The 17,500-nt window shown below is 47.8% G+C and overlaps 1 protein-coding gene across 3 annotated transcripts in view; it reads left to right on the top strand.

The window, feature by feature from the left end:
- Nucleotides 1-17,500, top strand: part of LOC139763454 (rhomboid-related protein 3-like) — a 425,782-nt gene that overhangs the window by 47,462 nt on the left and 360,820 nt on the right. For 2 of the 3 annotated variants that reach the window (XM_071689520.1, XM_071689518.1), the window contains 3 exons: nt 3,117-3,176; nt 14,425-16,745; nt 16,934-16,957. In XM_071689520.1, coding sequence (XP_071545621.1) covers nt 16,038-16,745; nt 16,934-16,957 — 732 coding nt within the window. In that variant the 5' untranslated portion in view covers nt 3,117-3,176; nt 14,425-16,037. The remainder of the gene's footprint in view (nt 1-3,116; nt 3,177-14,424; nt 16,746-16,933; nt 16,958-17,500) is intronic. The other variant, XM_071689519.1, reaches the window with a different exon arrangement.

The following is a 17,500-nucleotide window of genomic DNA, read 5'->3' as shown; positions in this document are numbered from 1 at the left end:
TCGGACACTTTGAGAGAAAGGTATAATATATATATATGTATATATATATATATATATATATATATATATATATATATATATATATATATATATATATATATATATGATTCCGTCAATATACCGTCCATTTTCTTCTGTCATTCTCCCGTACACCGATGAGACGTAAGACTGTAATTACTACTTAGATTGCTATATAATTCGACTCTTAACTCCCCCATGTGTATGTGTGATATACATGCAGTTTTATAGCATTCTCTTCCTCCGTTGAATCAGTTGTATTCACGTAATTGATCTTGATTGATAGACTGGATCGTTTGCATTTCCCTCCCCCACATTTAGATTAATGTGCATACCATCCGTTACTGTCTGATTGTGTGAGGTAAAGGTGTGTGTGGGTGCGTGTATGGGGGGATGGATGGGTGGGTGTATGTGGGTGTGTGTAGGGGGGTGGATGGGTGTGTGTATGTGCGTGTGTATATGTGTGTGTGTGTTTGCGTGGTGGAGGAGGTGGTGTGTGTGTGTGTGTGTGTGTGGAAGAGGAGGAGGTGGAGGTGACGGTGGTGGTGTGGTGTGGATGGGTGTATGGAGGAGGTGGAGTTGATGGTGGTGGTGTGGTGTGGACGGGTGTGTGGAGGAGGAGGAGGAGATGATGGTGGATGTGTGTGGGTGTGTGGTGTGTGTGTGGTGTGTGGTGTGTGGGTGTGTGTGTGGGTGTGTGTGTGGGTGTGTGGGTGTGTGTGGTGGTGGTGTGGGTGGGTGTGTGGGTGTGTGTGGGGAGGATGTCTTAGCAGCCTGGTATCGAACCCCGGATTAACTCTGTTAGTACCGACCCTCGTGGTCATTACTACGTGTAATTGGGTAGTTCCTTCCTCCGGTGTCAAGCGGTCGACACGAACCATCGTTACGTAGGAGGGGGGGGTGGGGGGTGATGATAGTGGGAGAGGGGGATAATTGCTTGTTAAGAGCATTGCTTTGAGAGAGAGAGAGAGAGAGAGAGAGAGAGAGAGAGAGAGAGAGAGAGAGAGAGAGAGAGAGAGAGAGAAGGAAGAAAAAAAAGAAAATGGGAAAAAAAATGCAATGTGGTTATTCCTTTGCTGTTGGTGGCTCGTGAAGTAACTACATAAACCACGCGTCGCTAACTGCCTCGTTACATAGCTGACATTGAAGGAAATAATACCAGGATAAATAACCAGCCAATGACATAGTTATCTGGCGAAATAAATCGTTTATTACTGGGTAAAATATAGGTTTTTTCTTGATAAATAGCGTAATTACATATGTTGATACATATGTGTGATAGCCAACAAATGTGTTATTTTATTTGTTTTTTCTTAATTTAATTTGATTTTGTGTTCTGTTGAAGGTCAATGTGGGCATTAAAACGGGGAGAATGATGTAGAGAAAAATAATGTCAGGGGTTTATAGAAAACGTTGAGAGGTTATTCAAAACGACGTATGAGTCTGATTTATTTGATTCATTGATTCATTTATTGTATTATTGTATTAGGATCCCAGGATGCAACGATTTATGTAACGCCAGGCGTGTGTTGTAGAGAGGGAGAGAGAGAGAGAGAGAGAGAGAGAGAGAGAGAGAGAGAGAGAGAGAGAGAGAGAGAGAGAGAGTTTAGGGGTTCGGTACTGCTTCGATCAGGTTCGAACCGAATCTTCGAAGGAACTTTAGATGTCATCTCAGACTTCAAACTGGCAGGAACTGCATTGTACATATTCAGTATTACTTAATCATATCTACACATACATATACACAAATCCTATGTATACCCATGTATATACATGTATATGCAATCCGTGTATGTCTGTTGATATGAATGGTCGTTGCGTAGTCTACATACATAGGCTGGTTTGGAGGATGGATCAACGTAGGATTAAATCCTAAAGAGACGCTTCTTGCAGAGGTTCCAATCCATCTTTACTCAGGCCTTTAAGTACACCACGTCGGCGAACTCCCTCACGCGGATGCTCCTCATCATAACCCGAGCATCCGCTGACACCTCCACCCTACCCGGAGAGCCAGCCAGCCAGCCCGCTAGCCTTCGTACCTGCAGCTGTACTGTTACTGTACCCAGCCCTCCCGCGGTGGTCGCCACCCTGACCTGTGGTTGGAGGAGGTCAGCGAGCGGAGGTGTTGGAGATGAAGGCCAATACAGTCTCTAAGGTTGGGAGTGACGGGGTTGGATAGGGTCAAAGGTTACTTGTCGTTAGTATAAACATAAGTGACCACGGAAAGGTTAATGCTTGGCTGATGTACGCGTCGCTTGTAGTATACTACACACACACACACACACACACACACACACACACACACACACACACACTTACTCGACAAAATACGACACTTTGACACAAGCCAGACGACACCAGCCGTGCCACCCGACACTTGACACAGGGTAGAAGTGCCAAGGACAATGGAGTGTACGTCCACTACCATACCCCATACGTGTACTTACGTACGTCCAGTACTTGATAGAATGTGGTCCGTTGTGACAGAGTCATATACCTAGTCCATGTTTGGCAGTACTTGGCAATCTACAGCGTCGCATGATTACTCCGTGGCCGTTGGCAACGCAAAGGGTGGGCCGCTTTGATAACTGTTTCTTTCCTTACACGTCTGAGCTTTGGAACTCTCTACTTTCTCTTGTCTTTCCTGATAACTAAGACATAACACGTTTTAAAAGACATGTACGACCCTCAAGCACGACGGTACGACCCTCAAGCACGACGGTACGACCCTCAAGCACGGCGGTACGACCCTTGAGCACGGCGGTACGACCCTTGAGCACGACTGTACGACCCTTGGGTATAATGGCCAGGCTTTTGGCTTTAAACTAAAGAGTGCAGGCCACAAGTCACTCTATTATACCCAAGGGTCGTACCATCGTGCTCAAGGGTCGTACCGTCGTGCTCAAGGGTCGTACCATCGTGCTCAAGGGTCGTACCGTCGTGCTCAAGGGTCGTACCATCGTGCTCAAGAGTCGTACCGTCGTGCTCAAGGGTCGTACCATCGTGTTTAAGATAGTTAAGCACAGTTAGGTAGATTTGTATGTTAAGGTGCACCGTATCGTAAACACAGACTAACTCTCCTCATCTTTTGTCGTCAGATCGTAAAGAAGACGGAAGGTCGGAGATTGCGGTAAACAAGCAATTAAAAAGGAGCTGTGGTGAGTAGTTAGATTACATTGTTTTGTTTTCGTGTTTTACCCAAATTGAGGCTAGAAGCTGGGCACTCACAACACTAGTACATTAATAGATTTAGGAAACGGTAAATTGGTTTGTGCAGTACACGTGTTGTAGGTAAGGAGAAACCTTCTGACTGTGTTGTACTTCACAACAACAACAACCCCCTGACCTTTCCTAAAAGGCAGACTGACCACATCAAAGTCTTGTGGACTAAACCATCTCTCTCTCTTTCATTCGTTCTTTGACTATCGAGCCGCCTTTTGTGCTCCATCCAAGCTCTGGCCTCGATGAAGTATGTATATATATATATATATATATATATATATATATATATATATATATATATATATATATATATATATATATATGTATACGAATATAGTACATATGAACGCGCTCTTACACAGAACACATAATACCTTCCAACAGCTAGGATTCGAACCCAGGACATTTTTAGCGACTTGCCAGTTATGCTACCTTATATCAAGGTGGAATATGAGAGATATGTACTGAAGTGTTATGACTGAGGCTTCTGCTGTGGGAATATTAGGTGCGTGGTTGGTGTGGCAGGGATGTGGTAGTCTTGTGGTGGTCACGGAGGAGGTGGCGTGTTGGTAGCCTGTTAACTTGTGTCTGGAAGGAATGAGGGGCGGGCGCCCCCCGCTCGTCGGCCAGTATCCAGAGGAAGGGGTATCCTGGGGGAAGGTAGATGGGAAAGGGGGGGAATAAAAAAAAGAAAAAGGAAGTGAAGGGGAGAGAGAGAGGAAAGGGGGAATATGATAAAAGAAAAATGGAAGGGAGTGAGGGAGGGAGAGAGAGAGAGAAGGAGTTTACTGTGATATGAAGGCAGTCACTGAAGTGTTTTAGAAAAAGTCTATGGAAGAGAGGGGGAAGGAGAAAAAGGGAAAGAGAATTGAAGGGAAGTGCTGAAGACCACACGATATACACAGACGCTGGGGAAAATCATGGCGTTAACTCTTCGTGGTCGCCCTGCGTGTACTGTATACATCCCCATGACACGCAGGGCGTGTATGTGTGTGGGCGTGTATGTGTGTGCGTGTGTGTGTGTGTGTGTGTGTGTGTGTGTGTGTGTGTGTGATCAAAGGCTGTAGCTTCTTCTATCACCCGCTTTTATGAGCTGTAATGGGCAAGGGGGCGGGGGGGGGGGAGGTGTCATTTGCCCGGGGGGGGGGGGGGAAATGCCTGGCGAATCACCTCTGAGGGGACTTTCCCTCCCCTCGCCTTCTCCCCTCTCCCTCTCTCTCTCTCTCTCTGCTCACCCTTGATTCTACCAGAGATTGGATTGTGGTATTTTTCTTAGTGCTTGGACAACGCGGGGTTAGCCCGTCTGCACGTCCTCCGTGTGTGTGCTCTCTCTCTCTCTCTCTCTCTCTCTCTCTCTCTCTCTCTCTCTCTCTCTCTCTCTCTCTCTCTCTCTCGGAGTGTGGGAGGTGTGCTCAAAGTGTATACCATGGGGTAATGGTCGTAGCTTCGTTAGGTCTGGTCAGGTCAGGTCAGGGTCAGGTTTGGTTAGGTTTGGTCTGGTCAGGATAGGTTAGGTTAGGTTTGGTTAGGTTAGGTTAGGTTAGGTTAGGTTAGGTCAGGATAGGTTAGGTTAGGTTAGGTCAGGATAGGTTAGGTTAGGTCAGGATAGGTTAGGTTAGGTCAGGATAGGTTAGGTTAGGTTAGGTCAGGATAGGTTAGGTTAGGTCAGGATAGGTTAGGTTAGGTTAGGTTAGGTCAGGATAGCTTAGGTTAGGTCAGGATAGGTTAGGTTAGGTCAGGATAGGTGGCCAAAACCTCCATCGCTGACCCAGCGACATCCACTGACCAAAGCTCATCCACTAGTGGCCTATCCTCATCCACTGTTGGCCCTTTTCTCATCCACTGGCTCATCCTTATCCACCACTGGCCCTATCCTCATCCAGTGATCCATTCTCACCCACTGGCCTCATCCTCATCCACTGACCTCGTCCTCATACACTGACCCTATCCTCACCCACAAACCCTATCCCCACCCACTAGCCTTATCCTCCCCCGCTGGCCCTATCCTGACCCACAAACCCTATCCCCACCCACTAGCCCTATCCTCACCCACTAGCCCTATCCTCCCCTGCTGGCCTTATCCTGACCCACTAGCCCTATCCTCCCCCACTGGCCCTATCCTGACCCACTAGCCCTATCCTCACCCACTAGCCCTATCCTCCCCAGCTGGCCCTATTCTGACCCACTGGCCCTATCCTCACCCACTGGCCCAATCCTCCCCCACTGGCCCTATCCTGACCCACTAGCCTTATCCTCCCCCGCTGGCCCTATCCTCACCCACTAGCCCTATCCTCCCCCGCTGGCCCTATTCTGACCCACTACTCCCCCACTGACCCTATCCTCCCCCGCTGGCCCTATCCTGACCCGCTGGCTCTATACTCACCCACTAGCCCTATCCTCCCCCACTGGCCCTATCCTCCCCCACTAGCCTTATCCTCCCCCACTGGCCCTATCCTGACCCACTGGCCCTATCCTGACCCACTAGCCTTATCCTCCCCCACTGGCCCTATCCTGACCCACTAGCCCTATCCTCACCCACTAGCCCTATCCTCCCCCGCTGGCCCTATTCTGACCCACTAGCCCTATCCTCACCCACTGACCCTATCCTCCCCCGCTGGCCCTATCCTCCCCCACTGGCCCTATCCTCCCCCACTGGCCCTATCCTGACCCACTGGCCCTATCCTGACCCACTAGCCTTATCCTCCCCCGCTGGCCCTATCCTCACCCTCTAGCCCTATCCTCCCCCGCTGGCCCTATTCTGACCAACTACTCCCCCGCTGACCCTATCCTCAGGCCCCGCTGGCCCTATCCTGACCCGCTGGCCCTATCCTCACCCACTAGCCCTATCCTCCCGCACTGGCCCTATCCTGACCCACTAGCCCTATCCTCCCCCACTGACCCTATCCTCAGGCCCCGCTGGCCCTATCCTGACCCGCTGGCCCTATACTCACCCACTAGCCCTATCCTCCCCCACTGGCCCTATCCTCCCCCACTGACCCTATCCTCCCCCACTGGCCCTATCCCCAGGCTGGAGGGATGTGCTGGCGGGGGAAGAACAACGGGCAACAAACCGTTTCGACAGTTGACCTTTACACACCTTTTGCTTCCGCTAATTAAAAGCCCAATGTTGGGGGGTGATCAATGCAGCGGTGAACTAGGCCCCTAGCCTCCACCACCGCCAGGTACAGCTGCTGTATCACGAACAGCAGCAGGAAGAACAGCAGGAGGAACAGCAGAAGCAGGAGCGACAATAGAAGTAGGTGCAGTCAGGCACACCAGCAGGAGGAGCAGTAGTAGTAATAGTAGTAGGAGTTGGTGCAGCAGGAGCAGCAGTAGGGGCATGAGGAGGAGCAGTAGGAGGAGCAGCAGTAGGAGGGGCAGCAGGAGCAGCAGTAGGAGGAGTAGGATGAGGAGGAGGAGCAGGAGGAGTAAGAGGAGGAGGTGGCATAGCAGGAGGAGTGAGAGGAGGTGTAGCAGGAGGAGTGAGATGTGTAGCAGGAGGAGTGAGAGGAGGTGTAGCAGGAGGAGTAGGAGCAGGTGTAGCAGCAGGAGTGAGAGGAGGTGCAGCAGGAGCAGTAGCAGCAGGAGGAGGAGGTGTAGCAGCAGCAGGAGCAGGTGCAGCGGCAGCGGTTACACTGGCGTGGCAGCTGAACCCTCCCTTCTATTTCAGGGCAGTGATGTGCGTGTCAGTTGGTCAGTGGAGCAAGCACAGGCAGAGGGAGAGGGGCGCGTAGAGGGAAGGAAGAGGGAGAGGGAGAGAGAGAGAGAGGAAAGGGAGAGGGATGAGTAGATAGAGGGAATAGGTACAGGGAGAAGAGAGGAGTGAGAGAGGTGTGGTAGACAGAGGGAATAGGTGCCAGAGTGACATGAATAGATGGGACAGATACACTGTCTCTCTCTCTGTGTTGATAACATCTCTCTTCTGATGTGAATGATTCTGGTGGTTACACGAGATGTTCTTTTACTGTAACCCTGATACATAATGTCCCCTTACTGTAACCCTGATACATAATGTCCCCTTACTGTAACCCTGATACATAATGTCCCCTTACTGTACCCCTGATACATCATGTCCCCTTACTGTAACCCTGATACATAATGTCCCCTTACTGTAACCCTGATACATAATGTCCCCTTACTGTACCCCTGATACATAATGTCCCCTTACTGTAACCCTGATACATAATGGTGTACCAGCTGTGTGTGTGTGTGTGTGTGTGTGTGTGTGTGTGTGTGTGTGTGGGTGTGTGTGTGTGGGTGCAAGCAAGCAGGCACCCTCTTCCTCTCTTTTTTTTTTCGTAGGGTACATTTTCCTCCTCCTCCTCCTCCTCCTCCTCCTCCTCCTCCTCCACGCCTCTGTCTCGAAATTATAAGGAAATACAACATTTCTCGAGTGAATTCCCTTGTAGCGTAAAAGCCTTTTCCATTATCTTCATGGTTGGAGATGTGTTGGCAACCGCTTTTCATTTTTTGGGGGATTTTTGTTTTCGTTCCGGTTTTTGGTCAGGCGTTTTGATGGTTTTAATGTTCAGGGTTTGGTTAGGGCTGTGTGTGTAGGGTTTGGTTAGGGCTGTGTGTGTAGGGCTTGGTTAGGGCTCTGTTTGCCATAGTGTGGGGTGGCTCTCTCTCTCTCTCTCTCTCTCTCTCTCTCTCTCTCTCTCTCTCTCTCTCTCTCTCTCTCTCTCACCCGGGTGGGGGGGGGGGGGGTATGATACCTTATCTTTTTAATCAGTAGTGTTAAGGCCTTGTGGAAGACCCGACCCCCTTCGTCCCCTCTCGCTTTTGGACCGTGGGTCTGAAGTGTGGTCTGTGCGTGTATGCCACCCCCCCCACCCACCTAACTCTGCTCTCCCGTGCCTCGTTGCGCGCGTGTGTGTGTGTGTGTGTGTGTGTGTGTGTGTGTGTGTGTGTGTGTGTGTGTGTGTGTGTTGTTGTGTGTGTGTGTCCCTCCCCTCCGACCACACAAGGCCAGGATCCCCAATTTTTTTTTTCCCCTCGTGTGTGTATGTGTGTGTGTGTGTGTGTGTGTGTGTGTGTGTGTGTGTGTGTGTGTGTGAGGGGGACTCAACCACATGAGGATTGGATTAACCTTTACGGCCAACAGTCATTTTTGTGTCACAGTTGGGGATGAAAAGTGTTGGATCCCCCCCTCCCCCACCCCACCCCTAGTGACTGGTGAGGGGAAAGAGTAATTGGAAGATCCACCAGACATGTGGCCACTCATCCACAACACCCAGTACATCCACCAGACATGTGGCCACTCATCCACAACACCCAGTACATCCACCAGACATGTGGCCACTCATCCACAACACCCAGTACATCCTCGAGGCCATATGTGTTGTACACTGGGGAAACACCTGGTCTAGTTTCCCGGTACACCACTGTGTATATGTGTTACACCACTGTGTATATGTGTTACACCACTGTGTATATGTGTTACACCACTGTGTATATGTGTTACACCATTGTGTATATGTGTTACACCACTGTGTATATGTGTTACACCACTGTGTATATGTGTTACACCACTGTGTATATGTGTTACACCACTGTGTATATGTGTTACACCACTGTGTATATGTGTTACACCGCTGTGTATGTGTTACACCACAGTGTATATATGTTACACCACTGTGTATACGTTTTACACCACTGTGTATGTGTTGAAAAATGGTTAATCCAGACTCTCCGTGTCTTATTCTTCTCTTCTTCTTCCTCCTCCTCCTCCTCCTCCTCCTCCTCCTCCTCCTCCTCCTCCTCAGCCTGACCTTGTCATGACCCACGTGTCGTTCTCTCCTGCTCTCTCTCTCTCTCTCTCTCTCTCTCTCTCTCTCTCTCTCTCTCTCTCTCTCTCTCTCTCGGGGGACTTAATGAAGGTAAAAACTTAGTAATATTTTTTTTCTTTGTGTGTGTGTGTGTGTGTGTGTGTGTGTGTGTGTGTGTGTGTGTTTGTTCTAAGCGCCTCATATACATTACTAAGACCATGTTTACGCAGGAGCTATATCTATCCCCCCCCCCTTCCTCCCCCACTTGGAAAACCCACCCAATATTCTAAGAGGCGAACTTTCATTTTACCTTGAATCTCTCCCAGAGGTGTTTATATATGGACGGTACGTGGGAATGCGTAATTACCATCGCCACACGGGTCACACAGCGATGCTCAAGACTTGGTTTTGTGAAGAACGGAAGGATATGCAAATTTTATCATTACGTTCTGTTATCCCTTAAAGTCCAAAAAAGGTGGTGGGTGGCTAGAGGGTTGAAGGGGCTGAAGTGGAAAAGGGGTTTTTAAAGGGTTTTAGGTATGGCCTTTTCTCCTGTTAACGAGTTTTAGATCAAGCATATACACTGGTTAGGGGGGGGGGGGAAGGGGGTGTTGACCACACTGTTTGGCTATGACCCATTGGGCGAAGGCGTTTACCTCCCTGTTTATATACGGTGTGCCTCAAGGCGAGGAGTTAGGGGCCATGGGGCATTGACATGCGCCTGGCTGCCTGTCACGCTCTCTGTTTTTTTTTTAATGTAATGTCCATCATTCCGTTTTCTTCCTCGTCTGTTTCTAAGCACGGCGCCCTCTCTCCTTGTAATCACCTGAGGGATTTTATTATGAAACTGCTTTCAAATCATCCCTATAGAAGGATTGCTCGACCTGCATGTTACTCTACGCATTTAAGGGATTTTAAGGGATTTAATGGCTATGTACAGCTGCGCCCGATTCGAATGGAAGTGTATTTGCATATTGAGTGGAAATATGTTTTGATATGGCTGGGTGACTGGCCGCTGTTGGCGTACATCAATTCAGTATAAGTTACGAAGGTTTCGCCCGAGTGAAGAGTATAGAGTTGATGGTGATGATAACTATGGCGATAGTAGTAGTAGTAGTGGTAGCAGTTGTGGTAGTAGTTGTGGTAGTAGTTGTGGTAGTAGTGGTAAAGTTTAGTGGTGTTCTGTGGTACTATGTGGTGGTGGTGGTGGTGGTGGTGGTAGAGTGTGGTGGTGATGGAGGTTGGGCTAGGTTCGTGACTGACTGTATATTTGCTCGTATTTTGTGTGTGTGTGTGTGTTTTATTTGATTAGTCACCTTGTATGGTACAGTGACCTTGTTACGGTATGGTGATGGTATATTACGACGAGGGGGTGATGGCTGTGTGGTCGATGCTAGCAGTGACGGTGAGGTGGGTGAACAGTGAAAAGGCTTGACGGGGACAACCAGCATTGAAGAATGGCTGGGGCGTATGACAACAAGATAGCGGGAGGAGAGATGAGGTGGCGTAAGAAGATAGCGGGAGGAGAGATGAGGTGGTGTAAGAAGATAGCGGGAGGAGAGATTAGGTGGTGTAAGAAGATAGCGGGAGGAGAGATGAGGTGGTGTTGATATGAGGAGGCATTTTCCTTGGGTATATTATGTGGGGTTTGGGTGGTAGATTGAGGTGGTGGTATGGTAGTGGGAGGGAGACCACGACGAAATGATGAGATAGAGGGAGTGTAGTGGGATGGAAGTCGTGGTGTTTGGGATTGTGAGCGGTGTACTGCTGTAGAGGGCGAAGAGGATGGAGTAAAGGTGAAAAAGAAAATGGAGTGTAGTGGATGAAGAAAGAGATGGAGTAGAGAATGTGATAAAAGAAATGATGATGGAGTCTAGAGGATAAAGAATTTAATGGAGTGTAAAAGGTAAATAAATCATGCAATTCCCTTTTGTTGAAATTACTTAACTTGGTGGTATCAATAATTTGATTTTCATGCTACTTACATAATTATTTTCCATCATGTCTTTTCTAGAAAATAGTAAAAATAAATTTATATATTTTAGTATTTCAAATATCTTTTATATATGTATAATACCTAAAATATAACATAAAGTTTCCACTTGTCTGGTAATATTTCCTCATTCGTTTTCTGTTAGCCACGGAAGTAGAGGAGTTGGGGTGGGGTAACATTTTTAATTCGCCCCCCAAAAAAAAACTAAGTTGGGAACGAAAGCGAAATTTGTTTTTCGTTTGGCGTCGTCCTCTTGAAGGGGAGGAGTTCTTCCACGGTGTAGAAATTGCCCTTCCCTCCCCTGCAACCCAGCAGTCTCCATGGAAACGGTGGCGCGTAGTAGGGGGCGGGGGTGTGTGAACGGGCGAGAGGAGTGGTCACACTGGGCGCGCCCATGATGGTGGCTCCTCCTCCTCCTCCTCCTCCTCCTCCCCCTCCTCCTCCTCCTCCTCCCCCTCCTCCTCCTCCCCCTCTTTATCCTCCTCCTCCTCCTCCTCCTGCATATTGTATATCGAAAACAAAAACAAAAACAAAAAACCCGGGTGTATTTTAGGGGACTGACTGGATATGAGAGATAGATAGAGAGAGAGAGAGAGAGAGAGAGAGAGAGAGAGAGAGAGAGAGAGAGAGAGACTAACCTAACTCGCTGACTGTGAAGTTAAGGTTAACTTCACCGTTGGTTGATTCGTGCGTGTGACACTGGAACATCTGATGTGAATTCGTGATGTGATTACGTTCAATTAAAATTTGAAAAAAAAAAAGAAAAACAAAAATTAAAAACTACAAAATTTCTATATTTTGTTGAATTGCACCTCAGTGCAAATATGATTTTCTCAGTTTTCTTCCATTAGTAGTTTGTGATGGGGACAACTATATGTATTTAGATAATAAACTCTTAAATGTATTATAACAACTGTAGGAGCCCTGATCTAATAAGAAGGATAAGAATAAGAATTAGGAACATTGCCTACTTCTAAATCTATTACTGAAAAGATAATAAAACTACACCATTCTAATTTGTGTGTATTGCATACAACTGCATGGTTATTGTATTGATGTATTTGTGAACGTGCTTCGTCTCTGGTTCCCAGTGAGGAGGATCACGAATACAAACAGAAAACTGGATGTATGAGAAAATCCGCCAATACGAACAGAAAACTGGATGTATGAGATATTCCGCCAAAACGAACAGAAAACTGGATGTATGAGATATTCCGCCAAAACGAACAGAAAACTGGATGTATGAGAAAATCCGCCAATACGAACAGAAAACTGGATGTATGAGATATTCCGCCAAAACGAACAGAAAACTGGATGTATGAGATATTCCGCCAAAACGAACAGAAAACTGGATGTATGAGAAAATCCGCCAATACGAACAGAAAACTGGATGTATGAGATATTCCGCCAAAACGAACAGAAAACTGGATGTATGAGATATTCCGCCAAAACGAACAGAAAACTGGATGTATGAGAAAATCCGCCAATACGAACAGAAAACTGGATGTATGAGATATTCCGCCAAAACGAACAGAAAACTGGATGTATGAGATATTCCACCAGACACGTGTGACCCAGGTTCACACCGTTTTCTTCTTTTTTAGTATATATTTACAACCTTTTACCAGCATGAGAAGAATGGTTTATAACTAACAAGGACCATGAAGAGATACAACCATACTGTCAGCGCGTGTTGGTTACATTTGTATGTTCTTTCGCATGCTTGTGTGTGTGTGTGTGTGTGTGTGTGTGTGTGTGTGTGTGTGTGTGCCTAAAACGTGTTTGATTTTTGTCTCCATTAGAGAGAGAGAGAGAGAGAGAGAGAGAGAGAGAGAGAGAGAGAGAGAGAGAGAGAGGTTGATGCGTGCTTCACCTAAAACCCTTCAGTTAACTTTGCTCTGTTTTAAGCAGGAAATGCACGGTGTGTGTGTGTGTGTGTGTGTGTGTGTGTGTGGTGGCGGGGAGGGGGGATGAAGGTGTTAAGCCCGAGGTACTCTGTCGGCTTCCATCCTGTACGTTTCCTATATAATTCTGGTGTATACAGTAAGGTCTTTTTCCAGTATATCATACAACAGGAATTCCCCCCCTCTTGCGTCGTCTCTTTGTTTCTTCCTCTCTCTCTCTCTCTCTCTCTCTCTCTCTCTCTCTCTCTCTCTCTCTCTCTCTCTCTCTCTCTCTCTCTCTCTCTCTCTCGCTCTCTCTTCTCTCCTTCTATCACCACTGTCTTCCCCCCCCCCCCCCCCTCCAAGGATGCGTCGCGCATCGACAATCTTCCGTTAGAATCAATTTCGTGTCAAAGTGTAAACTCACGAATTAACAAAAAAAAAAAAAAAAAAAAAGATAAATTATTTTTTTTTCCATTCGTGAAATTCGTTTCAGTTTACCCGGGGGGGATGCCTTCGTGTTTTCCCTTCGTCCCTAAAGCTGAGGGGAAAGAGAAGCCTCGTCCATTCTCCTTCCTTTCTTCCCCTCACCCACCCCCCACACGCCCTTGTGAAGCTGAGGGAAAGCTAAGCTTTGTCCTCCCGTCTCGCGATGTGTTTTGTTATGTCTTTTCCGTTCTTAGGATGGCCGGAGGCCCAAGAGCATTTCAAAGCTTACTAAAGAAATGCATTAAATAGTGAATTACTATTTTTTCAGAACTTATATATATATATATATATATATATATATATATATATATATATATATATATATATACATATATATATATATATATATATATATATATATATATATATATATATATATATATATATATATATATATATGTATATATATATATATATATATATATATATATATATATATATATATATATATATATATATACGCCCGTACGCTCACGTATACATGAACATACATTTCAACTTATACGTATATATACACAGACATATACATATATACACATGTACATATTCATACTTGCTGCATTCATCCATTCTCGTCGCCAGTTGGTTTTTTTTATTTCACTGTCCATCCTTTATCATTTCCATTCTCATCATCATCATCGTCCTGAGGCCTCTGTTTCCTGGCTGTCAATAACTGGGTCATGACGACTGAGAAGGTAGTTATTGCGACCGACGTATGTGAATTCTTCATAGGAATTTGGGATATCGTTTGGGGATTTTTTTTTCTTTTCTGTCGGGTATGATGACCCTGGGAACGGATACAGTGTGACAGATTTAAAGCCTGGAATGTATTTATTTAAGTCCTAAATCGTTTTAGGTTTGAAAGTGACGATTCTCTCATTAATAGTAAACAAGTCTATTAAACTGATCCCATTGTCTACTTGATTTATCTCACTGAGTGTTTGTTAGTCGACTTGCACAACGACTGAATCAGATAGATAGATAGATAGATAGATGCCTTTGAGAGAACTGGGATGAAGGATGTTATTCATATCTATTGTCTTCTTTCCAGGCCAATCAGAGGCTGAACCTTGACGTCTTAGGATCACACAGTTCTGACGGTCTGGTCTGGCGATCATCAGTCATCGCTACAACCCCGGCTCTCGACTGACTGTGTCTCGGGGAAGACCCCCACCTGGAGGAGGAGGAGGAGGAGGAGGAAGCAAGCAAGCACCCAGCAGGAGACTCTTTCCATCCAAGATGGGGAGCGAGCGTGACAGTCAACACGACGCGGACGCCCGGGTTGTCGCCATGACCTGAAACGCTGGCGGGAGTTCGAGCTCTGGTGGGGTTGTCGAAGCCGTGTTCTCTCGGAGCATGAGGGGCTCCCAGCCGCCACTGGTGGAGGAGACGTTATTGTTATTGTTGTTGTTGTGACGGCGACCGACCGCGCCCCTCCCCCTCCCTCCACTCCCTCCTCACTCCTTCCTCACATCACCATCACCCTCCCTCACCTCCCGTCACCTTTGCCACCTCCTCCTCGCCTCCTCACCTCCTCCTTCCTCCTCCCTGGAGCTGTCGTCAGGAGAGAGAGAGAGAGACGAGACGCCCACGTGCAGTGACAGGTCCTCACCCGTCTCCTGAGGAGTGTCTTCGCCTCGGGAACTCCTCCGTCGAGACATCTCGGTAACTCCTCCGCTGGAGTGACCTCACACCCGGAGTCGCTCTCCATCCCGGGGAATTTGAGAATTTGACCACCTCCTCATCCACGTTGTTCCTCGAGCATCTCGCTGCAGTAGAACCGAAACAGCGCCAAAGAAAACATCACCTCCATCGCATCCACAACGCTCTCCTGTTGTCACATCCACTCCACCCGCCTTCGCAGTGCGTCGCTACGTAGGTGTCGACAGGAACCAACCAGCCTTCCTCCCTCCCTTCTCTCTCTCTCCCTCTCCCTTCCTTTACTGCCGGGGGCCTCACACAAACATCAGCACACCACTGCCAAGTAAGTGTTCCACGCCCTCCGGTGTTTTTTGTTTCTCTCACCCCGAGAGAGCGTAAGGCGGGTGTCTCACACGCCCGCCCGCGCCCCTCCTCCTCCTCGAACACGTATATGGCCTATGAATGCAACCAGATAACCTCGCCAGCCAGTGCCTCAAGCTAAAGCGTCGTTGCCTTCTTATTCTTAATCTCTGAAGACTTTCTGATCTCGCGAGGGGAGGAGCGTGCACCGTGAGTGATGTGGGTACGTGTGTGTCTTGGGTGAGATTCTCTGGTGTCTTATTGCAGTGCCCGCTCAAGTTGTCCAACACCACCTCTTCTTCAGAGGACGCGAGCGCGTTTCGTGCAGGATATTTTTTATCGGCTTCCTGATTCATCTTTTTTCTAGTTCCGGAGGAAAGAAAAAATATACATGTAATCAGGAGTGCCAGAGACCTTGGACGTTGCCAGAGCCAAAAAAAAAGAAAAAGGAAGGAAATGAGTTGTATATAGACCTCTCCCTCCCCAAAGGTGCAAACTGTTGACCAATCTTGTTGTTGTCTTTGATGCTTCACATTCGTCCATCGACCATTCCACCACTGCCAGTGAGGGACGACGCCCAGGATCCAGGGCGCGCCACAAAGCCTTCTAGTTTGTGTTCCTCTCCTCTCTCGCGCGTGACGCCCGCCGGTGCTGCGAGCGAAGATGGTGCGCGTGTCGTGGGGAGGCGAGGTGGTCATAGCCGACCTGGCCCATGTCGCTGGTGACGGAGGTAACGGAGGGGACGGCGAGCAGTCCCGCCCCGTGAATGGCGTCCCTACGCCCACCAGCACCACGCCTCAGACAGCCACGCCCACAACCTCGGCCACGCCCTCGGAGACGCCCACGATATCCCCGGCGCCCACGCTCTCCCCACCGCCCACCGTGTCTCCACCTCCGCCCCGCGCGCCCACGGCGATCATCGAGGCGCTCTCTGACGGGGACGAGAGCGCCGTGTCCACCTCCTTCTCAGACGACCACAGGTCGCTGAGGGACGACCTCCACGACGACCTGAGCTCGCCACGACCCCGGAGCCCCCGCCGGAGGCCGGAGAAGAGCCACGTCATCAAGATCGACGACGACAACAACAATGAGAACGGGAACGGCGACATCACCATCAGCAGCGACGAGTACCGGAGGTTCCTGACGCTGAAGGGGAGCCCGCCGGACGCCGCCGCCGCTGCCAAGACCAAAGGGCCGGCCACCAGGCCCATCCCCAGCGCCCCGACCGAATATGACATCATCAAGTCGATGGATCGAATGCTGGCCACCCTCAGTGACTTGGAGGACGACCTCGAGCCCATCGACGGCGTCGAGACGGAGTCCGACTCGGGTTCGGACGAGGCTGAGGCGAGGCGAGAACTACTGACTGACGTAAGTGTAATGAGGTGTCCTTAATTACAGTACTGTCTAATTAGTGTTGCTTTAACGTAATTACCTTTGCCCAGAGATGTTCATATGAAGTTTATTTATTCCTTTCTCTTAATAAGAATTTCAAAGACATTTCTGTCGCTGTATCCAGAAATTCACGTTTAATATCCTTAGAATTTGTCTCTTTACAGAAATGGCGTCAGTTATTCGACAAGGTATGTGAGTTTTGTTTTCAAGTAAGTTTTTAGTTTTTAATAGTTTTTTATGTTATACATCATATTGTAGGAGTAGCTAACTTGATGATTTTATTATTAAGTAACATTTCGAATACCACTGTAATTTTCGCGTCGATTAGAATGACATTGTTTTTGCGTCATGAAGTATAAAGTCCAGTCGAGAGGGCCCTCCGTGAATAGAGTAGTTTACCCTGTTACCTGATCAATTTTCTGTAGAGCGGAATGAAAGAAAACGATGTGAATATATGACTGACTAAAGTATTTTAGCCCGTTTGAAGGTATACTCTCTAACAGCATATTGTTGTAGAGTATATACGATCAGTCTTGTTATATTGTATATATGCGGAGCTGTTAGGAGCAGCATTGAAGGTTGTTATGCTTTAGTAATTTAAGAAAATTAAGCTCCTCTATGACAGTCCATCGAAAACAGCGAAATCTTGAAGTATATGTATAATGTCAATAATGGAAAAAAAGATGATGTGGTTGCCTTGGATTATATGATTTTTGTCCCTTGGCTCCACG

The sequence above is a fragment of the Panulirus ornatus genome, chromosome 47, assembly GCF_036320965.1.
Source record: "Panulirus ornatus isolate Po-2019 chromosome 47, ASM3632096v1, whole genome shotgun sequence".
In the NCBI taxonomy this organism is placed as follows: domain Eukaryota; kingdom Metazoa; phylum Arthropoda; class Malacostraca; order Decapoda; family Palinuridae; genus Panulirus; species Panulirus ornatus.
The sequence above is the reverse complement of the archived record's forward strand: the minus strand, read 5'-3'. Positions and strand labels throughout refer to the sequence as shown.